The sequence below is a fragment of the Squalius cephalus genome, assembly GCF_949319135.1.
Source record: "Squalius cephalus genome assembly, chromosome: 3".
NCBI lineage: Eukaryota > Metazoa > Chordata > Actinopteri > Cypriniformes > Leuciscidae > Squalius > Squalius cephalus.
In genome coordinates this window covers 51,903,710-51,930,009 of record NC_137124.1, presented here as the reverse complement: position 1 = coordinate 51,930,009, position 26,300 = coordinate 51,903,710, and the positions used below count along the sequence as shown (strand labels likewise).

Genomic DNA, 26,300 nt, shown 5'->3' with positions numbered 1-26,300 from the left:
CTCGGGCTCCCCTGGGGGTATTGTTCATTTAATTTTTCCGTAGCTAGCTTTAGGTTCCTCTTCACAGAGGCTGCGGCTAGGGGTGCTAGCCCATACCGCCCCGGTTGCCGTCTAACAATTATTATGTTATTAATATAAGTCTATTATTTGGCCTATGCATTTTCTTATCTCTCATTTCGAAGATGCGTTCTTCAGAGGACGTATGTCTTATTTCAGAACAGTATAAAATTGAGTATTATTCCTAGTGAAAAGTAAAGTATTGTAATTTCTTAATGACTTTGGAATTTAGTGGTCAGTTTACTGAAATGAAGCAGTGTGTTGGCCGACAAATGTGAGTGCGACCTCCAGATGATGCAGCTTTCAAAATGAAACGAGGCGTTAGAACTTTAGCATATTGATTTTCGATAAATTCGAGGTAGGCTAATTGGTGTGAGTCATTCCAAAACTAAAATCATGAGACCCATAGCTACTACAGTGTTAGAAAGATCTTAATGTTGCACATACTGTAAAGGAACACAGATGAATTTGAAGTATTTCATTAATGGTTTATTTTCATAAAGCCAGTTTCCACAAAAACTACATGTAAATGTTCTGTTATTAAAATAAAGGTCAATCAATTTGACAGCTGAAGCATTGGAGCAAAACTGTGGCAGTCTGGGCTTGAAACTACAAAACCTCTATAGAGAGAATGTTGAGTAGAAGACCTTATTCACAGCAGCGCCATCTTTGATTTTTAACGGGAAAAAAAGCGAGGCTGTGAGGGATAGACGTAGCCTACATCTCTTTAGTGGATTGTTCTGCTGATGAAACACTACAAAAAATATATATATTTCCAAGAAATTTCAGTAGACAAAAAACTCAGACAATATGAGCTGTGGAAAATTATACGTGTATGAGCTTTATATACAGCTTTTTATAGCGGATGCCATTGAAAACACGGCAAGTGCCTCGCTTTTATACTACCTGGCACTGATCTGAATAAGGTCTGTCTCACATTTAGTAAACCCGCATCTGATTCCAAGCACATCGTCAATACATTTTACAGACGAGCAGCAAGAAAGTTGTGAAATCGACTTCGGATGGATTTTGTTTTTAGTCACTTTGCACCGGAATGCACGACACAAGAAATAAAGACCGGAATAAAAGGTGCACAAGTGATTCAAGTGATTATACACACAATCTGAAAAATAGGCACTTTCAAATGTAGAGTATGATAGGTGAGCTCATATTCAACAGTTGTTAAATGAATTTATCTGATGCAATATTTGTTTGCAGAGAGCAACAAATTTAAAGCCTTCATATTATGCATTATAAAAGTATTTTGATGCATTAATTATGCCTTGTGATGCACCTTATCACGAGTAATTGCAATGAGTTATAATACTTATCTATTCATTGTTACACCTTCAGAAAGTATAATGCATTAAAACACATGACAATAAACCAATTTCAGATGTAACAAGGAATCTGCAAATATTATAATGCATTTTAACTTTGGTAACAATGATTTCTGAAAAGATATAATGCATTATAATGTACAATTTGAATACCTTTATAATGTATTATACATAAAGGCTTTAAGTCCAAATTTTCTTCAGTATGTCAGTCTAAAAGGTAATGTATAGGTAATGCATAACCATTATGTGACTTCTGAAAGAAAAACATTCAACAACGAAACGGAATCATGGTAATCATAATCATTGTGTACAATTTTTAACTATTAGAATTAACAAAAAGCACACATTATATAAGCAGATAACCTGTAAAGAAATTGTGTCAAAGTTCAGTTTAAGTACAGTAATTAATAAGATTATAAGATATTAATTTATACTTTGATATCATCTAAACAGAAAAGCGAGAATGCGACTTCAGTTTGGCAGTGCAGAGATAGACATCTAACATCTCATTGACAACATCTAATGCTTTCATACTTCCCCTTCAATCCCACTGAGCCTCCACCAAACCAATAAAGTCATCATCTGCACAACATCAGAATCAAAAACAGCACCTTTCAGAGATACTGAAGAGAATTAAACGTATCACACAACATTATGCAAACTATTTTGATGTTGACAGCAAACATTTCAGTACACTTAAAAGTAAACACATTAATTGGTTCTTAAGGAAAAAACAGAAACACTGTCAGGACAAAACATGTAGATGGTGGATATGTGCGTTTAGAGTGGAATGTCCTGAAGAGGGTGTCCTTTCCGTCTTAATTTTCAGACATCTTGCGAATCATGTAGTTGAGGATGCCACCATGATGGAAGTAAGTGAGCTCCACATCTGTGTCAAACCTCATCTTAGCCTGAAATGTTTTCCCTGTGTCCAGCTGCAGAGATGAACGAAACACACCACATTTAATCATATGGAACAGGGAGAAAATTTTTTATTTTAGCATTGTTTACATACAATTGTAGTACATAGCGTATATTTTTATATTTTCAGTTTTCATATAAATTTAATTTTAGTACTTTTGTTATGTGCTTTTGTCTTTTTTATTCTTTTTTTATATTTCTATAGCTTTATTTTTTATTTAGTTTTTCAGTTTTAGTTTTAGTAATTTATTTGCCAAGGCAACATTTATATTTTATTTCAGATTTATTTCAAGAAAGAAAATAAATTTCAATAATTACATTTTTAATGTAAAAAAATATATATATTTTTTTACATGAAATAATAGTTTTTCTGGTCTCTAAACCCCTAATTTCCAGGAGTCTACTCTGTTCTGATTGGTCAGATGGTCCAGTCTGTTGTGATTTGCCTAATCTATTCTGATTGGTCATACGGCTCAGTCTGTTGTGATTGGTCTACATTTACATTTACATTTACATTTAGAAGACACCACTTACAAATGAGAACAATATAAGCAGTTAAAGTGACAGTAGGACAACAATATGCAAGTGCTATGACCCTCGTCAGTTTAGTCTAACGCAGTACATGTTGTTGTTGTTTTTTTGGTTTTTTTTTATAGAATAGAAGACAAAGTGTTAGTATTACTGGATCAAGTGCGGTCTACTCTGCTCTGATTGGTCAGAAGGTCCAGTCTGTTGTGATTGGTCTACCACTTACTGTGTGTGCCGAAAACAAACCGCTCATTACCATATCTGAATTTCAGCTCCGGAGGCTTCCATAACATTTGATACACACAGTGATACGAACAGTAATGATGGTGTCGGTTTTACAGTATCAATCTCATCCTTTGGATGAGTGGATATGCTTTTGCAGCACTGAAAACAGCATCTTCTCAACATGTCGACAACACGAAAACTCTTCCAGTCTCAGCTACAACTACAGTGTTTGAGAGCAGGTAAAAGTAGACGTGGTTCACAGACAGCCAATACAGACCATAGATGGGCATTATGCAAATTTGTTACATACCTACGTAGGTTCGTGCAGAAAGTATAGGACGAATTACTGACGACTAATTTCATGCAGTTAAAAACTGGTTCTTTCTTTTGGGACTTTGATCTTTGAAACTTTGCAGACCTTTTACATTACAAACTACATGAAATATAATATCCAAAAAAAGCATAATAGGGGCTCTTGATTTTAAGGACATTTTTGTTTAGTGCTGTATACTTTTGGTACTGTGTTGTGTGGCCACATGATGTAAAATGTGAGTTCCTGAAGAGAAAGCAGTTGAGAGCTGCTGATTTAAGGCAGGGTTTGTGGTGGAATCATAATCTCTACCTTGATGTCCACAGTCATTCTGGGAGTGAGCTGTGGGGGAATCATCACAGTGTATCGCTCGCGGCCAGTGAGCCCGAGGCTTTCAGCGCTGTCACCCGGCAGGTACTCAAGAGGAATGATGCCCATGCCCACCAGATTACTGCGATGAATCCGCTCGTAACTCTCTGCTAGTACAGCTTTGATGCCCTAAGGGAGAAAATCAATAGCAGTAGCAGTTTCACTGAGAGGGTTGCACACTACACCCTTTTTTGTTTTATCCAGAAACTGACTGTTTAACTATCAAAGGCCCTGTTTACACCTGGTATTAAGATGCGTTTTAGTCGATCGGATCACGAGTGGACAAGTGAGACACATTCCTGTTTACACCTGGTATTTTAATCCATGTCTTTTGTCCACTTTCAACCACTTCTGTCCTGATTTCTTCGATGGGAGGGTCTATGGGTGGTTAATGGGCTTTTTCAGAACTTTTGATCTAATGAACAAAATGAGCTTGCGCAAAAAGACGACAGAAAAACACATGGAGAGCAGCAGCTTTCGTTTCTGTTCTCATAGCAGCAAGACCACAGCAAATGCTGTGAGTGTGTGTTAGAAATCAGGAATGGTGAGAGAACATTGTGCTTGGAACATTTTTGTCTTTAAACCAAACTCTTCAGCCGACAAAGTTTTAATCCCGTCTGGCTAGTGCACTTCAAATAATGTTTACCCATTAAGTCAGTAGGCGGAGAGTAGGCGGTGTTTTGTGGCTGTTCGAACGCATTCGATCAGATGAGCATCTACACTACGAATCCGGTCATATACTACCTCTGGAAGTGGGCGAAAGTGAACAAGCTCGTGCTGACGCCGTTTACACCTGTATTTAGCTTCGTCCACTTGTGATCCGATCGCATCTTAATAACAGGTGTAAACAGAGCCAAGAGTAAAGAAGACGCATTCAAAGTATACATACAAAAAATAATAATGGGTAAGCAACCACTTATGAAAAAAAGAAGTACACTTAATTTTAAAATTAGTAATCATAATATACTTTAAAAACACACACTTAAGTACACACTGAATAAAATGTTATTGGACACTTAAGTAGGACTTAAATAAATCTTTATATGTAATTTTATAATTACTTCTGTTGTCTTTAAAGTATGGTTAAAGTGTACTGCTGAATGTACTAACAAGCATTTATGTTAAAATGAAATGTATTTAATTTCTATTGAAACTTGTATGGCATATATTTAAACATATTTGTAATAACGAAGTTGCAATTTAGTACATTTCAAAATATAATAACGAATAACACTTCAGTTAGAAATATATTCAAGTACTTCACATGTGCTTTAGTCAACACATCAAAATAAATGTATTTCTTTAAAGCATGACAGAAGATTATTAAAAAAATAATGATGTATGATTATTAAAATGTACTTTAAAGTAAAACTTTTAATTTTACATTATTACAAAGTGCAATTTTTAGAAGTGTACTTAAGCGTGTTTAGAAACAGTCATGAAAGTGTTCTCTCTTTAAGTACACTTAAGTGGCCTTTTATTTGATTTATATAATATCATCTGCAAGTACAGTTTTTTTTATATATATACTTAATATTTGAAATACACTACAAGTGCACATTCAATTCAAATAAGTCCACTTCTTTTTAACAAGGGACATCACCTTAAGACAAGATTCAAATTGATTGAGACTGCAATAAATAAAACTGCATTGGCACAAGATGTACTGGAAAAATATTTTATCCCATACATGTAGTTTCCAGACAGACATTGATCATCGTGTCCAAGTCACCATCATTAACTATAAACCTTACCAGGAGGAAGGGCCCTTTAGCAGCCCAATCTCTAGAGCTTCCTGATCCATACTCTTTGCCTGCCAGAATCAAGAGAGGATGACCAGCCTGCTGATATTTTTCTGCAGCATCAAACACATCCATCTGTGAAAAAACAAAAAAACAGTATTTTATTACAATTGTCAAATGTGAACATTTCTCTGGTATGGAAAAATGTGTTAAAAAATAACATGGGTTTATAGTATAATAATCTAATGGATTATTAGTATAATAATTAGCTTGACATTAACTTTTTGCTCACCAGCCACAGTGGCTAGTGGTTTTCCAAAGTTACTCGCCACTCAGCATTTTCACTGGCCACAATTTTGACATCGATACCATGGGGAAAAACTTCCATATAGATATTTTTAGTATTATCTAATAATTTGGCAGCCGGTATACTAGGCTGGTTTATATAGCCAATACACTTGGATCAAATGAAACGAGTGAGTGAGTGGAGGCGGGTTTGTGTGTCAACTCTCTGTCAGAGAGATGAGAAAACAAGAAAGCGCAGCTGATATCCTGTATCTATTCGGCAGAAAATGAGTATTGGAAGCGTTTCAGATATTTCAGTATCAATATGTATCAAAAAAATCTATATTTTTGACAACACTACATTGCACTTAGTTTATTATTTCAGATGCCTTTTTAAAAGACTACAATTGAAAAATGTATATTATATAAAATTCAACCCGCCAAAGTGGCTAATAGGAGTGATTGCGATACACACCACTGCTGAAATCCACCCACATCTGGCGGGTGTTAACGTCAAGCCCTGTGTGTGTGTATATGTATATGTGTATATATGAAAAAAATACAGTCTCCTACCGTCTCTCCTGTAGGAAGATAAGTGGTGCTTGGAGCTTGCTTGTTTATAAACTTGTTAAAAAGGCGGATGTTGGCAAATGTGCCTCGAGCCATGACTGCGTCGTTTCCTCGACGAGAACCGTACGAGTTAAACTCTCTTGCAGTGAGTCTAGCAAAGGAAAGGAATATTTCATTACCCACAGTGTTCCGAGTCATATGTCAAATTTAATGACAATGTAGGCCTACAACTTTTTTTGCTAAAACAATGTATACCAGACTACAGAGAGACAGTCATGTAACAGCTTGAATTCTTGAAGATACTAAAAGTCTTACCCATGGCTAGTTAGGTAGCGTGCAGCAGGGCTGTTGCGTGCAATGTTACCAGCAGGCGAGATGTGGTCTGTGGTCACAGAATCTCCCAAATTCAGCAGTACATATGCATCTGTTATGGGCTTTGGTGTCTGGAGATCCCGGGTCTAAAATTGTAATAGCAGCAAAGCAATATATGTTTACAGTTCTTGCCTACCCTTGTCAAAGTTTCATTGTATTGAATGTGCACTAGTGGTATTAAAAAAATAATAATTATATATATAAATTGAATAAAATAAGTGGTTACTTAAGTGTACTTAAAGAGAGTACACTTGCATACAGTACCAAAGTTTCTTAACACAATAATTCCAAATTAATTATTTTACTTCAAAGTTCATGTGCGCCACCTTGTGGCTGATTTTCACAAAAATTGGTACACATTCATTTTCACAAGATGTACAAATATGTCTTTTTTTTTTTTTTTGTCAGCTGAAATTTTATATTTCAAAATACTGCTCCTTTAAGAGAAGTTTAGCTAATTGTATTTAATCTAAATTTAAACTATAATACATTTTATTAACATTAAATGTCTGAAACCATTACATTCAGTTTGCACTTAAGTATATTTTTTAAATAAGAACTCTTTTTAAAAGTAGGCTAAAGTGCACTTCTTTTTCATAATGGTACAGTTATGACACTGAATACATATAAAAAAAACAATACCAGTCCATCAAAGAAAGGTGGGGATTTTATGTAAGTGGAACTGGAATTCCAGTTGTACAGTTTGTCAGAGGAGGCTTCCAGGGAGTTCCAGCGTTTATTCACTTTCTGAATATGAAAATAGACAAACACTACAGTTCAATCTATTACATTTACTTTTTGTATCTGGACATTGTTTTGATTTATGACAGACGAGTTAATAATTTAAAAGTACCTCAATTTTCTCATAGACCTCCTTAAACATGGCAGGAATGACAAACTGTCTCTCCACCACCTGGATTTCCTTTCGTGTGGGCCAGATGTCCCTTAGGAAAATCTCTTTTCCCTTAGAGTTCACAGCTGGATTAAGACAGGCCAAGAAACATTGTTGCTTTTGATGCTCTTTAGGGAGAACCAAGCATTGTAATGTAAAATAATGAGATTAATACCTGGTAAATATTACTTACCTAAAGGCTCTTTTTCAAAATCTATCCTCACTGTGCCTGCGATAGCATAGGCAATGACCAGCGGAGGAGAGGCCAAGTAATTGGCACGTGTGTTGGGATGGACACGACCCTCAAAGTTTCTGTTTCCAGACAGGACACCAGCAGCAACCAAATCACCCTGTGACATAAAAAAAAAAAAAAAATAATTAATTTTTTTTTTCTAAATATTATAACATTATCCAAAAACATTATAAAATGAATGTTTACCTGAGTAATCGCCTCTACAACCTGCTCTGGAAGGGGTCCACTGTTTCCAATGCAGGTCATGCAGCCATAACCAACAACCTCAAAACTAAAGACAGATACATTTTATTACAAATTTGTTAAAGATTTTGTAAGCATATTGTGTAGTTACGCTGTCCTCATATTTTGATGGTTTCTCACCCTAACTGAGTGAGGAATTCCATGACTCCACTCTCTTTAAGGTAGTAGGTGACCACTCCACTCCCTGGAGACAGACTGGTCTTTATGTACGGCTTGACACTGAGACCACACTGCACAGCCTTCTGAGCCAAGAGACCTGACGGAAATAAAGAGAAGCATTACATTACTATAGACAAAAATACATTGAGCATATTTATAAAGTCAGTGGTTCTCAGTGGAATCAATGATACCACAACATTGTGCAGTTTCTGGTTGTGAATCTGCCAACATTAAAATTCCAAAAGAAATGGGATAACCTTTGGTTTGTATTTTTATATCTATTAACTCATTGTTACTCTTAATTAATTAATTTTTACTATGGTAAGTTTTTAATGGTGTATTAGCTAGCGCTAGCCTGGCTATCACCAGACTAAGCTCAATCTTTTAAGATTGAACATTGGTCTGGGGAGTCTGCTATGTATTTTCTACTGCACAAGAGGCATGATCAACGGGCATAGTTCAAATGACACTGTACGCAATTGGATAGTCCTTCAACCAATCAGACCAACGATCCGGGTGAAGTACTTTGCAGAGCGACCAAACGTGTTGATCAGCGGTTTGCAGAAGCAGCAATGGAATCGAACGATTTTTGCAGGTTGTGCAAAAAAAACATGAAAGTTAATGGTATTTACACCCACTCGAGCGATTTCTTTGCTAAAAAGAAGCCATTGAGCATCGTCGAGAGGTTAAAAGGAATTGGACAGAGCCATAACGGCTCTGGAATTGGATTGGATTAAACCCGCCAATAGTGCGTCAGGTGGATAAGCCAGTTTGTGATTGGTTCCCGCAAATTTGTAAAGGAAGCAGCAGAGATAAATGTACATGTTTCCAGCCTGAGCTGCAGGGCGAAATCAAATCGCCGGCAGATCAGGCTGGGTTTACTCAGTCTAAGCTAGCGCCTTCGTCTTGTTGTATTGTGTTAGTTTAGCAAAAACGCCAGCTGAAGTCTATTGCAGATATAGATATTCATAGATGTGTCGAACTACGGTTGCAGACGCTCAGTCCACTTGCTGTCGAGTGTTCATGGACCGGCTTTGACCGTTCCAATTACTTTTATGATGACTTTTTCATAAAAGTGGTAGTTGCGTAGCTGTCAATGGAGGGACTGAAAGCTCTCAAATTTATTAAAAAGATCTCCATTTGTGTTCCGAAGATGAACGAAAGTCTTACGGGTTAGGAACGACATGAGGGCGAGAAATAAATGACAGAATTTTCATTTCTGGGTGAACGAACCCTTTAAAATCTGTCCTTAAAGGGACAGTTCAAACAAACATTAAAATGATATCATTAGAACGATTCTAGAGAGTCATATGGACTACTTTTATGGTGCGTTTATGGTTTTTTCAATGCATTTTCATATATTTAAAATATGGAAAATAGCAGCCTGCTAACCATTCGTTTGTGTTAAAAAGGAGGGGAAAACAATGCTTGAAGTGCCTCGAGGATGAGTGGATGAATTATACTTTGGTGTAAATGACCCCTGTGTGCAGACATGTACCTGCTCCCAGCATGACTGAGGGGTTACTGGTGTTGGTACAGCTGGTAATGGCTGCGATGACCACAGATCCGTGAGAGAGTGAATACTCTGCACCGTTAAACTGGAATGGTACTCGAACATCATGGCGCTTGGGAGCCACCTGGAATCCTTTAAAGCCTTGCTGTAGACAACAGACGATAATGGATGATAAAGGTGTGCAGGAATATTTCTCTAGACATGAATGGTTGCTTCAGCACTGCTTTAAGGAAATTAAAATCTGATGTTTATGGATTTTATGACTGTTATGTCCATATATTAGCTTTGAGATCATCTTTAGGCTAAGGAAAAATGTCAATACAGGAATGTATGAAACCCACTTCCACCACATGAGGAAAAACATTTTTTTGAAAAAAATTCAATCTAAATTAATTATTAACATAAATAAAGGGGAACAAAATTAAATTAATTAAAATAATAAAAATGTTGAAATGATATACTCTCTTAATTATGAGGAAAAATAAAAGTATATAATAGTTATGTAATAAATCACAATTTCAACTTTGTCAGTTGTGACTTTATCTCATCATTTAAGTTGAAATTGACAAACAATTGATGTCAACTGTTTTTTGTCAAATTTGACTCGTGTAATAATTTTTCCAACTTTTTGCAATAAAGTTTCAACTATTTAACTATTTGTGCAATAATTATGAGTGATAATCTCAACTATTTATGTTAATTTCGACTCATGTCAAAATAGTTTTTTATGTCAGTTTTAACTTAAACTGAAATCATGACAAAAAGTCTTAATTATTACAATAGTCGAAAAACTAGCACCAAAAAAAAAAAAAAAATTATGAAGTTGAAATTATGATATCATTGTTTTTTATGTCAATTATGAATTTATGTAATAATTACTTTTTGGCAATTTCAACTTATGCCAATTTCTTTTTATGACAGTTGTAGCTTTTTATGTCAATTTCATTTAATGTCAGTTATGCCTAATGTCATAAATGACTTACCAGCAGAAATAGGCTTTCACAGGAATTCGATTTCTGCTCATCATGTAATTTCGTGGGATTGCTAAGCTTTTAGTTTAGCACAGTGGTCATTTACTCTTTAAAATGATTAGTTTTTCATACACAATATATTATGATTGAACAAGCCTCACTCTATTTCATTTTCAGTTTTGGCTGTGGAGCTGAACTGTCTGTTGCTTTTTCAAAAGCACAAAACTGGGAAAGACCTCAAAAAGTGTGTAGAGAGATTACTTTTGGGGGATCCATGAGGAAACAGAATACTGTATTATCTCGAGAATCAAAGGGAATGTGTGTCCTGTGTGTTTTCCAGGTATTACTGTGACATGTACCTTGGCCGCTAAACACGTTTCAAAGTCCTGCTTCATGTCTGATACAGCCACTTTGTCATGTGGCCGTTTAGGACCACTGCAGCAGGGGACAACCGTACTGAGATCCAACTCAACAACCTGGATGGGAAAAAATGAGAGACACACATACATTTAGCAGAAAGTGGTGCAGACAGCAGTGACTAGTGCAAACATATCAGTGAATCACACATTTGTGTTGGGTTTAGATACCTGAGTGAACTGTGGATCTTGAGAAGTGTTGCTGTAGTCTCTGAACATGCCCACCGCTCTCAGATACTTTTCTATGTAACTTAGATTCTCCATGTCCCTCCCTTAAAGACAAATATGTATAAAACACACACAAACAATGAGAGTCCAGTTTCCAACCTTCTGATATCCAGTAAAGTAATTCCACCTTACTGACCACAGGAGAATGTAGGTTCCCCTTGTGAAAAAGAAGTGTGCTTAATTGTACTGAATATGCACTTCAAATCTTAAAAGTATTTCTAAAAAGTTAACTATACTACTGTTTATAATATTAATAAAAAAATAAATAAAAGGTCACTTAAGTGTACTTAAAGAGAGTACACTTTCACAGTGTTAAGAAACTGCACTTTATAATAATGTCAAATGTCAAAAAAATGTACTGTTAAGTACATTTTAAATTATATTTTAAAAATCTAGTCATGCTTTAAAGTACACTTATTTTGCTGTTTTGACTAACATAATAGTTTAAGCACATGTAAAATAATGGCAGTGTGTTATTCGATAGTACATTTAAGCATATATTTTGTGTATTACATATGTATTAAATTGTAATTTCATCACCACAAATGTATAATTGCAAATATATTTAAACACGAGATACAAGTTTCAATAGAAATTACATTCAAATATATTTGAGTATACCATATATGCTCGTCAGTATATTCAGCAGTACACTTTAACCATATATAAAAGACAATAGAAGTAATTATGAAATTACAGATAAATATGTACTTAAGTGGGTCAAAAAACCTCTAATGTTCAGCCAATTGCATTTAATATAAATGTAAACTATAATATATTTTCATTTATTTGAAGTTAACATGCATTCAAGTGTCCGAAAGCAGTTATTTGGTAACATTTTAGTTTAGGTTCCAATTCTCACTATTAACTAACTATTAATTACGACTTTTGCCTCAATAAACTCCTGATCACTGCTTATTAATAGTTAGTAAGGTAGTTGTTAAATTTAGGAATTGGGTAGGATTAATAGATGTAGAATATGGTCATGCAGAATAAGGCATTAATATGTGCTTTATAAGTTCTAATAAAAAGCCAATATCCTAGTAATATGCATGCTAATAAGCAACTAGTTAATAGTGAGAACTGGACCCTAAACTAAAGCGTTACCAGTTTTGCTTTTGTTTTTTAAAGTATGCTTAAGTGTACTTGAAAACTGATCAGGGACAGGTTAACGTACCCGTCTGCGTCAGATATTGAATGCTGATGGGGTCTACAGGGAAGAAGGCAGCGGTGGCTCCATACTCAGGGCACATGTTGGCGATGGTGGCACGGTCAGCGATAGACAGCTGGGCAACACCAGGGCCAAAGAACTCCACAAATTTTCCAACCACACCAACTTGCCGCAAATGCTGGGAAGATAAAGAATATGATAAAACAAAGCAACTTATCCATTAAGTTCTTCTAGTACGGAGAATATTTTTAACGTTTCCAATATTTTCAAACCAAAGCCACCATAAAATCAGATATGGCAAGACTTCCATACCTTGGTGACAGTCAGCACTATGTCAGTGGAGGTGATAAATTTGTTGGGTGTCCCCTTTAGTTTGTAGCCAATGACCTCTGGCAGCACCATGCTGATGGGTTGACCCAACATGACCGCCTCTGCTTCAATTCCTCCCACACCTGCTCCGAAAGATCTGAGGTTACATCTCAGCAGAACATTGTGTTTATTACTGAATTTATCATTTCTTTCTCTTTAATTACCAGCCCAACACTAATACACAAATTTAACTTTCTTTTTGCCTTAAAAAATATTACAAAAGTCGGGATTATGAGATACAAAGTCGTAATTATGACATTAGTCAAAATGATGCCATAAGTGATAATTATGACATGAAAGTAAAAATGATGTCATAATTATGATTTTTTAATTAAATATACATTAACTTTTATATAAAATGGAATTATGAGATAATAGGTCGAAATTGTGTCAAAATTATGATTACTTGTGTATTGACATACATAAAATGTCAAAATTATGATATACTAAGTCAAATTACATGAAAGTTGAAATTGTCATAATTATTATTTCTGTACTGACACGTAAAATGTCAAAATAAGATACTAAGTCATAATTATGAGATAAGAGGTCAAAATTGTGACAATTATGATTATATATATTATGATTATTATAAGTATATTATGATTATGATGTATAATTTTCATGTTATATAAGTCATAATTATATGATAAAAAGCTGAAATAGTATCTCATAATTTTTTGACATTTTATGTGTCATAAAATACAAGTCATAATTATGACACAATTTAAACTTTTTGTATCATAATTATGCCTTTGGATCTCATAATTTTGACATTTTGTGTATGTCATAATAATACAGAATAAATATGACAATTTCAACTTTTTGTCTCATTATTATGCCTTCGTATCTCATAATTTTGTCACAAATATACAAGTCACAATTATGACACTAAGGCATAATTATTATGAGACAAAAGTTGAAATTGTAATAATTCTGTTTTGTGACATACATAAAATGTCAAAATGTTGAGGTACTAAGCTCTAATTATGAGATAAAAAGCTGAAATTGTGTCAGAATTATGACTTGTGTAATACCACCTGTACATAAAATGTCAAAATTATGAGATACTTAGTCAAAATTATTACATGAAAGTTGAAATTGTCATAATTATTACTTCTGTATTATGACACATAAAATGTCAAAATCATAAATTATAAATTACAAAATAATAAAAGTTATAATTATGAGATAAAAAGTTGAAAATATGACAATAATGACTTTGTATCTGATAATTTCAACATTTTGTGCAAGTAATAAATAATAGAATACATGTAAAATGTAAGTCATATACATTATACATTTTGTATCCCCCCTCTATCCCCCCACAGCTGCTTCAATAATTTTGAACGGACGCTTTAAGCTATTTTTATTGTTTTTATTGTTTTAACTTATTGTTTTTATGTGTGTTGGTATATGTGGGTAATATGGATGAATACAGTTTGTTTTCTATGAGAGATATCAAATTTCGTTGTATACCATGCAATGACAATAAAGGTAAAACTAAACTAAAAACTAATAATACACAAGTCATAATTATGACAATTTTGACATTTTATGCATAAGTCATAATTATGAAATAATTTTGACATTTTATACATGAGTCATAATTATGACCAATTAAACTTTTTATCTAATAATTATGACTTTTTAATCTCATAATTATAAATTAAGGCCCGTTCATACCAAGAACGATAACTGTAAATGACTTAAAATAATGAAACTACTGGTGATTCTCGATGAGTTTCACTCACCCCAGCCCAGCACTCCCAACCCGTCAATCATGGTTGTGTGCGAGTCCGTTCCCACCAGACTGTCCGGGTAGAAGAAACCATCCTGGTCAAACACAACCCTGGCCAGGTACTCCAGATTGACCTGATGGACTATTCCTGAACCCGGAGGAATGATCCGCATGTTCCGGAATGCTTTAGAACCCCACTGTGAACCAATACAATTAGTTCACAAGCAATCATCATCTTCATATCTTGAAGAGACAAACAATATCAAAACATTTCAAATACAGAGGCGGAAAATTACCTTTAAAAACTCGAATCGTTCCTTGTTCCTTTCAAATTCAAGGTCTTGGTTTTTCTGAACGCTGTCAGACCTTAAAATATGGAAAATGTATACTTAAACGTAATGAACTGTTGAACTGAGTAGTTATGGTGATAGTTCACCCAAAAATGAAAATTCTGTCATCATTTACTCACCCTCGTGTCGTTCCAAACCTGTATGACTTTCTTTTTGTCTGCAGAACACAAAAAGAAGATATTTTGAAGAATGCTGGTAACCAAACAGACATTTCTCAAAAATATCTTCTTTTTGAGAACAACACGAGGGTGATTAAACGATGACAGAATTTTAGGGTGAATTATCCTTTTAAATTATCATTCACTTATCACAGACTGCAAATCCCAAGACAAGAGCTCCAAATGACAATTAGGTTTAAATTTTCATTTTTAGTTGTGACAGAGACATTTAGGAGCTCACAAGGACGGAGCCCAAAAATTAATAAAAAAATAAAAGACAGACTAACATACTAAAGCACATGTACAGTAACATACTTGATTATAATTTAACTGTAGGGCAAAATTCAATTTTACATTTAAGTTAATATATTTAAAATGTACTAAATTGCAACTTCATCATTACACATGTATAATTACAAATATATATAAATAAATTACAGTAAAATAATAATAAATAAACAAAATAAAGTATATTTTAGCTTACCATAAATGCTTGCCAGTACATTCAGCAGCACACTTTAACCATTTTTCAAAGATAATAGAAGTAATTATGAAATTACATATAGAGATGTATTTAAGTCCTACTTAAGTGGGTTAAAATAAGCTCAGCTAAGTCCATTAAATATAAATCTAACCTTTAACATGCAATTAAGTGTCTGAAAACACAAAACAAACTTATTTTAAAAGTACCCATGAATAGTAAGTTTTTTGCACAAGGGTTTACAGTGGCATTTTCTCATGCTCACTGTCTATAATTAAGCACTTAAACACAAAGCATACACACTCTCTGTGCTCTAGATTAAATAAATACTCAGTTGGCGAAGGTAAATACTTTTAAATAAACCCTGTAATACAACATGAACCTATTTAAAACATTTCCTCATGAGAACTCTGCACATGAAAACAGACATTAAACAGAGGCTATTCTGAAATATCGACAGATAGAGAGAGACATAAAAAGCAATTTTACATTTCTGTCAAATGAACCTACTTCCTGTTGAAGTCAACCTGAATGGAATGATCTATGACAAGGTCTGCCGGACAAACTGGATTAATCTTCTCAGGGTCGCCCTGTAATTTTTTCACTGCGTCACGCATGGCTGCAAAGTCGACCACTGCAGGAACCCCCCTGTGCACAGTGAATAAACAATGAGACAAATATGTAACAGACAGATAGAAAGCTGCGAAAATATGAAACGTGTAAGTTTATGGAACCTTTTTAGACAAAAAATTATTTCTTAATTTGCATATGTGTTTTTTGTTGAGCATATTTTTTACAACAGGTGTTTATTACTGATATAGTGAGAATATGAAGCTCACTTTATTGTGTATGATTGCATAATATGCAATTTGGAGCTGTTGCTGATATTTACATGGCCAAATATTACGAAGAAATTCCAGGCATGCATGTGATCAGCTAAATACAAAAAACAAGGAAAACCTATTTCAAACAATAAACCATCAAGCTTTTATTTTGGCGGGAAACCACAGGAAGACCTTATCTCTTCTTTTTGTTGACAACAAATTTATAAACAATTCTCATTTTGAATTTGGGAAGATGGGTTGGCGCACATCGCAATCCCAAATTCAAATTATAAGCGACTCGAACACATTTTACTGTGAATCCAAACTGAAAATGAACACAGTGCTTTACTCTGAAACATGCAGCGCATCAGACAATATATTTATTTAATACATCACAACCGTTGCGATATGATGATCGCACTAAGTCATATCACATTAACACTGTTTTCAAGTTTTACTCGCATTTGACGCTTTGAACCCTGGCTAACATGCTAAAAGTGTCCCGCAGATATGTCTTACAAATTTACGTATCAAATATGACACAGTAGGCTATATAGGGTTAAAACCTACGTGAAGTCTTGCAAGATGACGCGGGCCGGTCTGAAAGGCACCTCCACAGTCTGACTCTGCGTCACCTTCCAGTTGAGGATTTTCTCCACATCCTCCTCCTTCACCAGGAACCCATCGCAGTTCCTCACTGCTGACTCCAACAGCACACGGATGGAGAAGGGAAGTTGGTCTTCAAAGAAAGGTACAGAGAAGGACACAGTCATGTCTGCAGTCATCACAAAATTCATAATAACCCTGAATGCAGGACAGCTGATGTAACTTTCATTACTTGAATGGTTAGACCAGGGGTGTTCAACCCAGCTCCTGGAGGGCCACTGTCCTGCAGAGTTTAGCTTCAACTCTTATTAAGCACTCATTATGTCTTCAGACTCACTAGATACTTCCAGGCAAGTGTGTTAGAGCTGGTTGGTCTGCAGGACGTTGGCCCTCCAGGAGCAGGATTGGACAACCCTGGGTTAGACAATTCAACTAGGCAAACATAAAATGTGTAAAATGTCTTACCATATCTGGGGTCTTTAAGTTTTTTAAGGTTGAAAAACTTGTGGTCAGGCTTCTGGGGGTCCAGAGGCTCGATAGTGTGTGCATAAGGGTTCGTCATAACTAAAAACACGCTTCCTTACTGCACACTCTTGAACCCTAATATTGAGAAGAATAAAACAATGTAAGTAACTCATTTACTAATTAAAACATTTTTAGACATGATACAATGGTAATAACATCAAAGTATGGTATTATGCATACATTCCCTTTTGAAAAAGAAGTGCACTAAACTGTATGTAAATTTGTAGAGAACTTTAAATATTAAAAGTATTTGTTTTAAACTGTATACCCAGATAATAGATTGATTAAATAAAAGGCCACTTAAGTGTACTTAAAGGGAGCACACTTTCATTACGGTTTCTTAACACACTTCAAGTGCACTGTCATCATGTGAAAAGTTTTACAGTACATTTCAAATAATTCATACTAAAGCACATGTAACATTACTTGATTATACATTGAATTGTAGCGGTTTTCAATATTTCAAGTTAATATATTTCGAATGTACTAAATTATAACATTACCATGTGTACTTATACAAATATATGACAAAAGTTAAATAGATATGACATTAGAGTATATTTTAGTTTACCACAAATGCTTGTCACTACAATCGGCAATCACTTTAAGTGTTTTTCAAAGACAATAGAAGTAATTATGAAATTACATATAAAGATGTACTTAAGCCCAACTTAAGTGTGTCAAAAAAAGCACTCTAAGGATCAGTTAATTGCATTAAATATACATTTCAATATAGCCCAATATAACACAATATTATTTAATTGCAATTAATATGCGATTAAGCATTTGAAAACTACATTCAGCTCACACTGGCGTACATTATTTAAAAGTATTTTCTTAAGTTATAAGTACTCTTTTTAAAAGTTTGCTAAAGTGTACTTCTTTGTCGCAACGGTTTAAGAGAGTTTAAGAAGGCTGACCACTGACCAGCACTTGCAGTTCACTATTAAATGAAAAACTATTTTAAATAGACCTTTAGTCCTGTTCTGAAAGGCAATATAATTCCAGTAAAATCTCCAAAACAGAAAATCCAGTCAAATCTCCAAAACAGTAAATCTCCAGTTCAGTTCAAGTGCAAATGGAAGATCTGGCACTTTATCCGCCTCTATTCAACACCAAAGGCTTGAGAGCTTCCCAGAATTAAGAGGTTGGTACGTGACAGCCGGAACGACACCAGCTGCCAGCACACAGCATAAGAGATCAAGGAGGCAAAACTTTATCACTGCCTTCACACAGACTAGTTTATACAGAAGCTGCGTGTTGACCAATCTTCAGTTTACATCACAGCCTTGATATCTGCTTGATCTTACAGAGATAAGTGAGATCAGTTTTATGCAATGAGATAAACATGGCCCTCTCCAAAACTGTCACAGATAATGAACTGTATGGTATTTGTCTTGGATTCCACACAACAGTCAAAAGAAACTCATATGAGTCTAGAGATTTGGAAATGTTTTGGGCTGGTTGTGGAGTGATGCATCAGGTGAGTGATCAGGCCATGACATTAAACCAGCCTTCACAATAGTCCAAAGAAAAGCCAACTCTCTTTCCTCATTGCAATTTCCTAATGTTTCAATCCATCCATTTTTATCCAAGTCATCATGTCCGCTCATAGGTCATGAATCACGATTGCTGTGTGGCAGTCTAACCTAACTGTGTTTCTACATAAAATTACTATATTTAACCTCTGAATGGGATAGTTCAATTATTTGATGTGCTCTACATACAGTAATGTTTATATGTGAATAAAAGTCTAAATTAAATTAGTTCTTCATATACAGAAATGCGATCATGTCCCTTCAGAAGACTGGAATTAAACCACTTGAATCATGAGGAATTTGTTTACAATGCCTTTATGAACATTTTGAAGCATCAAAGTTTTGGTTGTGTGAACTTGCAAAGGCAAAATCTATCAAGTTTTATTAAAATGATCTTCATGTTTTTTTCAAAGATGAACAAAACTCTTATGGGTTTAGAACAGCATGAGGCGGAGTATTTGATGACATGAATTTTCATTATTGGGTGAACTATGCTATGTCATAAAAAATGTGATAACAAATTTGACATTGCATTGCTGATATTTCAGACAGAATATGGAGATATGTCTTGTTGGAAATACTTCAATTCTAAGATAACAACTCTGAGATTCTACATACACAGACACATATTAGAGATGAGCGGATGTTCCTCAAACCATTCCTGAACAATGACTGCAGTATGGCAGGGTGCATTATTCTGCTGAAAGAGACCACTTCCACCAGGGAACACCATTGTCATTTAGGGGTATACCTGCAGCAATTTTTAGGTAGGCGGCACATGTCAAATTTACGTCCATGTGAATGGCCGGACCCAGGGTTTCCCATTGTCAAGAGCATCACACTCCCTTGAACCCTCACTCCCTCGTTTGTTGTCGTCCCACAGTGCATCCTGGTGCCATCACTTCCCCAGATAAACGGCTTACACATACACGTGAATCGTGATGTAAAAGGAAATGGGACCATCTGACCAGGCGACCTTCTTCCACTGGTCCAAGGTCCAGTTCAGACGCTCGTGTGCCCATTGTAGGTGCTTTCAACGGTGGACTGGGGTCATCAGACACTCTGATTGGTCTCCTCTATGCAGCCCCACATGCAGCAGAGTTTGATGTACTGTGTGTTGGGACACATTCCTCCCAAAACCATCATTCATTATGAGTGACTTGTGCCACAGTAGACCTTCTTTTTGCTCGGACCAGACGGGGTAGTCTTCGTTGCCCTCGTGCATCAATGAGCCAAGCGCCCAACACCCTGTCGCCGGTTTGTGGTTTGTCCCTCCTCGGACCACTGATGGTCAATTTTCACCACTGCTGACAGGGAGCAACCCGTAAGCCCTGCCGTTTAAGAGATATTCTGACCCAGTCGCCTTGTCAACAATTTGGCCCTTGTCAAAGTCGATTGCTTGTTTGCTTACCATCTAATCTACCCAGACCAGAATATGTGGCATTTTTAAGAGATGATAAACAATATTCGCTTCACCTGTGACTGGTCATAATGTTTTGGCTAATCAGTGTATATCGGTCCATGTTTAATTAAAAAAATACTCTAGATGTAAAAAAAATTATGAGGCAATATCATTTGGATTCAATGAAAAAAGACAACCATTGAATATCCACCTTTATTACTAGGCTCTGTGGAATACTGATTGGTCAATCAAGCCATCCAGCGGTATGTTATTCCAGATAACAACCAGTAAAAACAGATAGCACAGGCTCAGCCGAGTTAAAGAAGTTGGCGCTTTACGCTCGCTAGGAACGGAAGTTTTGCGTTTGGTGAGCTAATAAAATATTAAAACTCAAATCAATATTTTGTGTACAGTTATTTAATTATGTCATCCGGTTTCGCGGACTCGCTCTCTCTTGTTTCGTTCAAATGCAGCTGCCGCCATTTTGCGAAGACTGTTTTCACTGTAATAAGATTACAGGTACACAGCAAAATCTCCAGTGTTGAAATCCTGGTGTTAAGGACTTTTAGAGTAAAGAGTTAAAGGAGCTGTATGTAAGAAATGTATTTCAATTAATCATAAAATGGCCCTGATATGTCACTAGACATTAAGAAATCATGTTCATTTTAAATACTTATATCACTGACAACAGTAGTCCGGCCAGGATATTGTCATTTAAAAAGTGAAGTTGCAGCCCTCAACTGATGTTGATGTTGTCATCTTGTGTTTTGGCCTGAAGCGCCGCCCTCCATCTATCTACCAATCATGAAGTCAGTAGTGTTTCTGCAACCGGGTTGCCAGCTCTGCTCTAGTTACCACAGCTGCAGCTACAAACTGCAGCCTACGTTCCTGCTGGATCCTGCAGCTTATCTGGCAACCTCAAGTCAGGGGGGAGGGGGAGGGGATACACCGCTCTATACAGTAATTTGAAAGTGATTGCAGTACCAGTTTTGGCCACAATCTTACATACAGCTCCTTTAATTTTCTGGTGTTGAATTTCAAGGGATTAACACTGCTAGTGTAAACCGCACTCTCTGGCTGGTGAAAATATGTAGAGTTATTAAATTTACACCGAGAGAGTGTAATTAATTACATCCGGTGTTCCGGAGAATTCGGTTCCCCTGTTTCCCCTCAGCGCGCCGCGCGTGCGCAACATCAAGACGAAAATCATGACCTCATAATTCCGCGCAAGCTTCGTTCAGCGGATATATTGTGCATTTGTGTGTTTTACTATTTACTCTCCATCGCAGTTATATACATTTACCTACTCTCCATCACAGTAATGTACAGTTTACGTTGTTTACTAGATAATTTGCGGTTACATGTAGGTTTTAAAGTATAGAATGTATTGTTTTCAGATGTTTTAATGTACATCGTATTTGTTAATTTCAAGTTCTTTTTATTATTGTTATTATTATTATTATTATTACTGTGTGTTTTAATGTAGCCTACATCGTGTTTGTGTCGTTTTGTCAGTTTTGCTGCACACATAAATAAACTATATTGCACTGCACAATAAGTACTGTGTTGTTATTTTCATTTACGATATTTTATGATAGGCCTAGGTTACGTTTTGTCTACCCGGAGGCCCAGAAAAAGTGGTTCCCCCCCTGTATATTACCTTTTGAGGATTTATAACACACTACAGTGATGCTGGTGATGCATTTAATTGTCTTCTTTTACATGTAAACACTGTCATCCACAGATCAGTCTCTTCCACTGAGAACACAGGGGGAACAGTATAACCAGGAGGCCCAGAAAAAGTGGTTCCCCCCCTGTATATTACCTTTTGAGGATTTATAACACACTACAGTGATGCTGGTGATGCATTTAAGTGTCTTCTTTTACGTGTAAACACTGTCATCCACAGATCAGTCTCTTCCACTGAGAACACAGGGGGAACAGTATAACCAGGAGGCCCAGAAAAAGTGGTTCCCCCCCTGTATATTACCTTTTGAGGATTTATAACACACTACAGTGATGCTGGTGATGCATTTAATTGTCTTCTTTTACGTGTAAACACTGTCATCCACAGATCAGACTCTTCCACTGAGAACACAGGGGGAACAGTATAACCTGGAGGCCCAGAAAAAGTGGTTCCCCCCCTGTATATTACCTTTTGAGGATTTATAACACACTACAGTGATGCTGGTGATGTAAGTGTCATCTTTATGAATGTATAACAGGGCATGTATAACACTACACTGAATCTGTAAAACTCTTGAACCGTTTGGGTCCCATTGAAGTCCATAATATGGGGGGAAATCCTGGAATGTTTTCATCAAAAACCTTAATTTCTTTTCGACTTAAGAAAGAAAGACATGGACATCTTGGATGACATGGGGGTGAGTAAATTATCAGCAAAAGTTTTTTTAAAAGTGAACTTCTCCTTTAATCTAACCAAAATAGTTTATTGTTTGAGTCACGAAAGTTTAAGATAATTGAACACAAAGTATTAATTGTAATTGGTCTGGTTTTGTGTTGTCTAGGGAACCAGCACTACAGGATTTTGAGAAAGTTGGATCTGCACAGCCTTTCCTGCTCTGTGAAACAACTATGCACTGAACTGTACTGTTAGCAATTGAACACAACTGATCCACTCATATCCTTCGACTGTTCTTCATCTGTTGAATGTTGTTGCTGTACTGTTGCAAAGTCGAAGGTATTGACTCAACTTCACTGACACAGGACTTATATTCACTGACATTTACAGGACTTGAAGTATTACAAAGATACAGACCATTTGATGAGCAGCTTTCACATTCTGACAGAAATGCCTATATTTTGCTTTCATTTATTTTAAGTTAACCTATGATGTAAAGGGACTTGTTTGTTAATAAAAACTAGTTTGTTAAAACAATTGTTTGCATTTTGCCTTTTTGTTTACTTTACAATGAACAGAATTCTACTATGATCCCAGACTAAGGTTACATTTTAACTTTCTGGATTGTTTTGATGTGCATTCAATGTTATCAATAGGTTAAATACTTTGCTTTTATTTCTGGAAAGATTCCTTTTGTTAAAAAGCATTTAACACTCCCAAAATGTATAAATGACTCCCTCCATTTTGGAGTTAAAATAACACTTTTGAAAGTGTGAAATATGCACATTACTCACGGAATACATTTTAACAAAATGTACTCCATGAGTAATGTATATATTTCACACTTTCAAAAGCATTATATTAACTCCAAAATGGACGGAGTCATTTATACATTTCGGGAGTGTTAAATTTGACTCAATTTGAGTTAAATGTACACTGGCTTTTTTGCTGTGTACCTTAATAAAGTGTGTTTGTGCCATTTTCTGCCATTTGTCTTTAGTAGGATTGGAAGCAGCTCTAGAGGTAGCCTATTGGTATTGACACTCAATAATGTTATTGCTGAACAGTATAGTATTTTAACACTTAATGTTGTTGTATTCACACTACACTGGTGTTGGTGTAAAATTAAAAGTATTACTCAATAACACTGTAATTTAACACTAACACTAGTGTGGTGTAAAAACAACAATGTTAAGTGTTGAATAGTGCTAACTTTTAACAATATACAGTGTTGAATTAACAGAAAATTAGTGTTAAAAAATTAACACTTTCAAAAGTGTAAATGTAACACTGTGTAGTGTGGACACATATAGACACTTTGCTGGTGTTAAATTTGACACTGTAGGTGTTGATTTAACACTGGGGATTTTGCTGTGTACGATTTAAAACAGTTTAATCTCAAACCAATATCTCTTATCCCTATAATTATATGTATAAAAATATATCCCTATAAAAATATGTGGTGAAATACCGTGTAATAAGTGGTATGATTGAACCGTATCCCTTAAATGCTAGTTTGAACTTTCAGCTTGCTAGCAACTGTTTTCTCTGTGGAAGCTTTGCATTTAAAGAGCTAATAAAATATTTAGACTCAGATCAATAGCCTATTTCATGTCTAATTATTTACTTATGTGGCAAGTAGCCGTGTAGTAAGCTGGATAATGTACACTGGTTGTTATCGCAGAATAAACCCCTTCAGGGTGATGCAAGACCTAATCATCCTGTAAGGGTTTATTCTGAGATAACAACCGGCTGGATGTAGCCTACATGATCCCTTACTTAACTATTTATGATTTTGCAGTAATTTATACTATAACAAAAAGCAGCAGTTCAAAATCCAAAGATTTCAAAGAGATTTAAACCTTAGAGGAAAAATGAGGGCAAAAGAGCCCATAGGAGGCCAACATGCTTTATCCTAGAATGCTGCTTCACGTTATCATGTTAACAAGTTTAACTCCTGGGATATGAGCGAGCAATGAGGACAAGCTGTGCAGCAAGTAAAGTGGGTTTTTCCTACTATAATGGCAGCAGAATTGTGCAACATATCAAACAGAAGACAAAAAGACACAACCAACTAAACAGGGTGAGCCACTAAACTCTTCAGCCAACCCGAGGGGGGAGGTAGATTAACAACAAATGATAGAAGCGATTATCATGATTAAAACCGAGGGTTTTCAATCTTTTAGATGGCACACACCTCTGAATATGAACATTCTCATGTGAGGAACACCCATCCTAAAATTTAAAAGGCACCTATATAGTTGCTTGTTTAAAGACCCAATTTATACAGTGAAAATTTTATATTATAAATATGTCTATTATATATATATAAGATGTATTTATTTATTTTTCATTATTTTATCCACAGGCCCCCATTACTTCCTTGTGGCCCCTGTTTTGGAAACGCCTGATTTAAACCGTTAGACTTGGCCAAGTTCACGTCATAAGAAATGTAGCCTAATTCCTCTGTAGTATTTTATTATGTTTCTGTGATTTAGAAAGGTGGGATAACAAGAATAAAACATAGGCTATCTGAACGCAAAATCACCAGAAACCCGCTTTTATTTAGTTACTTCAATCAATGAATCACTATCTGACATCTCATAGTGTGAGACTTGGTGCCAAGCATAACAGGCTCAAGGAAACATAATCTGAGGTAATATCTGTACATTCCCACCCAGTCTTGTGACCAAATGCCATTTTCTATGGTTGTGTGTATTAGACTCTGGACTATGAAAGGAGGCTCATGTGTTTCCCTGTCTTCCAGGAACTTGTTTAGAGAATGATTTACTGAAAGCTAGTCCACGTTTTCTGCCTTTGACTGACATAACACGTAAAAGAAAAGAAAATTAATGTACAAGTGTAACCTACATTTGCACCAATTTTGCAACTAAGGTTACTCTATTAGCATGTGCAATATCAATTATTTCATTGTCAACGTGAATATAGCCGGTTAGCTAATGTTAACTCATCCAAGTAAGAGCCAAAACAGGAAATATCCCCTACTCGATCTCGGTCTAACATACACACATTCAAGCTGCCATGATCCTCGTGCTAATAACTCCAATTGCATCCTTTTATTATGCAACAGCACTGTTATTACGACAGACAACAGTACAAACACTATGAACTCAAACTCCGAAAGCAATGACATGAGACATGCAGACGAGAAGTAGATGTTGCATGCAGTTATGCTCATAGAGCACGATTTCTCTGTATAATAACAGTTTGATCAATCAGCTTACCTCGTAGAGTTACAGTAGATTTGAGTCCTGCTGTCAATGGATGTTCGGCCTCTTTAACTCTAGAGCCGCCGTTGATGCTTTTACCGTAATTACTCTAAATGAGCTGCATCGCTTAACTACACATACTGCATCTA

At 35.6% G+C, this 26,300-nt stretch overlaps 1 protein-coding gene across 2 annotated transcripts; it reads right to left on the bottom strand.

The window, feature by feature from the left end:
* Positions 1 to 521: 521 nt before the first annotated feature.
* aco1 (aconitase 1, soluble) lies at positions 522 to 26,266 on the bottom strand. 2 transcript variants are annotated; one of them, XM_079866267.1, is made up of 21 exons: positions 26,167 to 26,266; positions 17,560 to 17,694; positions 17,059 to 17,227; positions 16,175 to 16,312; positions 14,972 to 15,041; positions 14,689 to 14,872; positions 12,878 to 13,017; positions 12,572 to 12,743; positions 11,338 to 11,438; positions 11,110 to 11,226; positions 9,765 to 9,924; positions 8,228 to 8,363; positions 8,051 to 8,135; positions 7,805 to 7,961; positions 7,573 to 7,697; positions 7,362 to 7,466; positions 6,663 to 6,805; positions 6,351 to 6,498; positions 5,505 to 5,627; positions 3,694 to 3,879; positions 522 to 2,332 (listed from the first exon to the last, which is right to left on the bottom strand). In XM_079866267.1, exons 2-21 carry the CDS (start codon positions 17,654 to 17,656, stop codon positions 2,216 to 2,218), a joined length of 2,673 nt encoding a protein of 890 aa, XP_079722393.1. In that variant the 5' UTR covers positions 17,657 to 17,694; positions 26,167 to 26,266; the 3' UTR covers positions 522 to 2,215. The 2 variants fall into 2 exon arrangements, with proteins under 2 accessions (XP_079722393.1, XP_079722394.1); XM_079866268.1 differs by lacking the exon at positions 26,167 to 26,266 and adding an exon at positions 18,593 to 18,671 and having other exon boundaries at positions 528 to 2,332.
* Positions 26,267 to 26,300: the final 34 nt, after the last annotated feature.

Excerpts from the sequence above, each read along its gene's own strand:
- aco1 (XM_079866267.1), bottom strand. The coding sequence starts at position 17,656 with ATGACGAACCCTTATGCACACACTATCGAGCCTCTGGACCCCCAGAAG. Across the intron at positions 11,439-12,571 it reads TCAATATCTGACGCAGACGG|GGAGGGACATGGAGAATCTA; the intron begins GTACGTTAACCT and ends TTTGTCTTTAAG. Across the intron at positions 6,499-6,662 it reads CGCTACCTAACTAGCCATGG|ACTCACTGCAAGAGAGTTTA; the intron begins GTAAGACTTTTA and ends TTCCTTTGCTAG.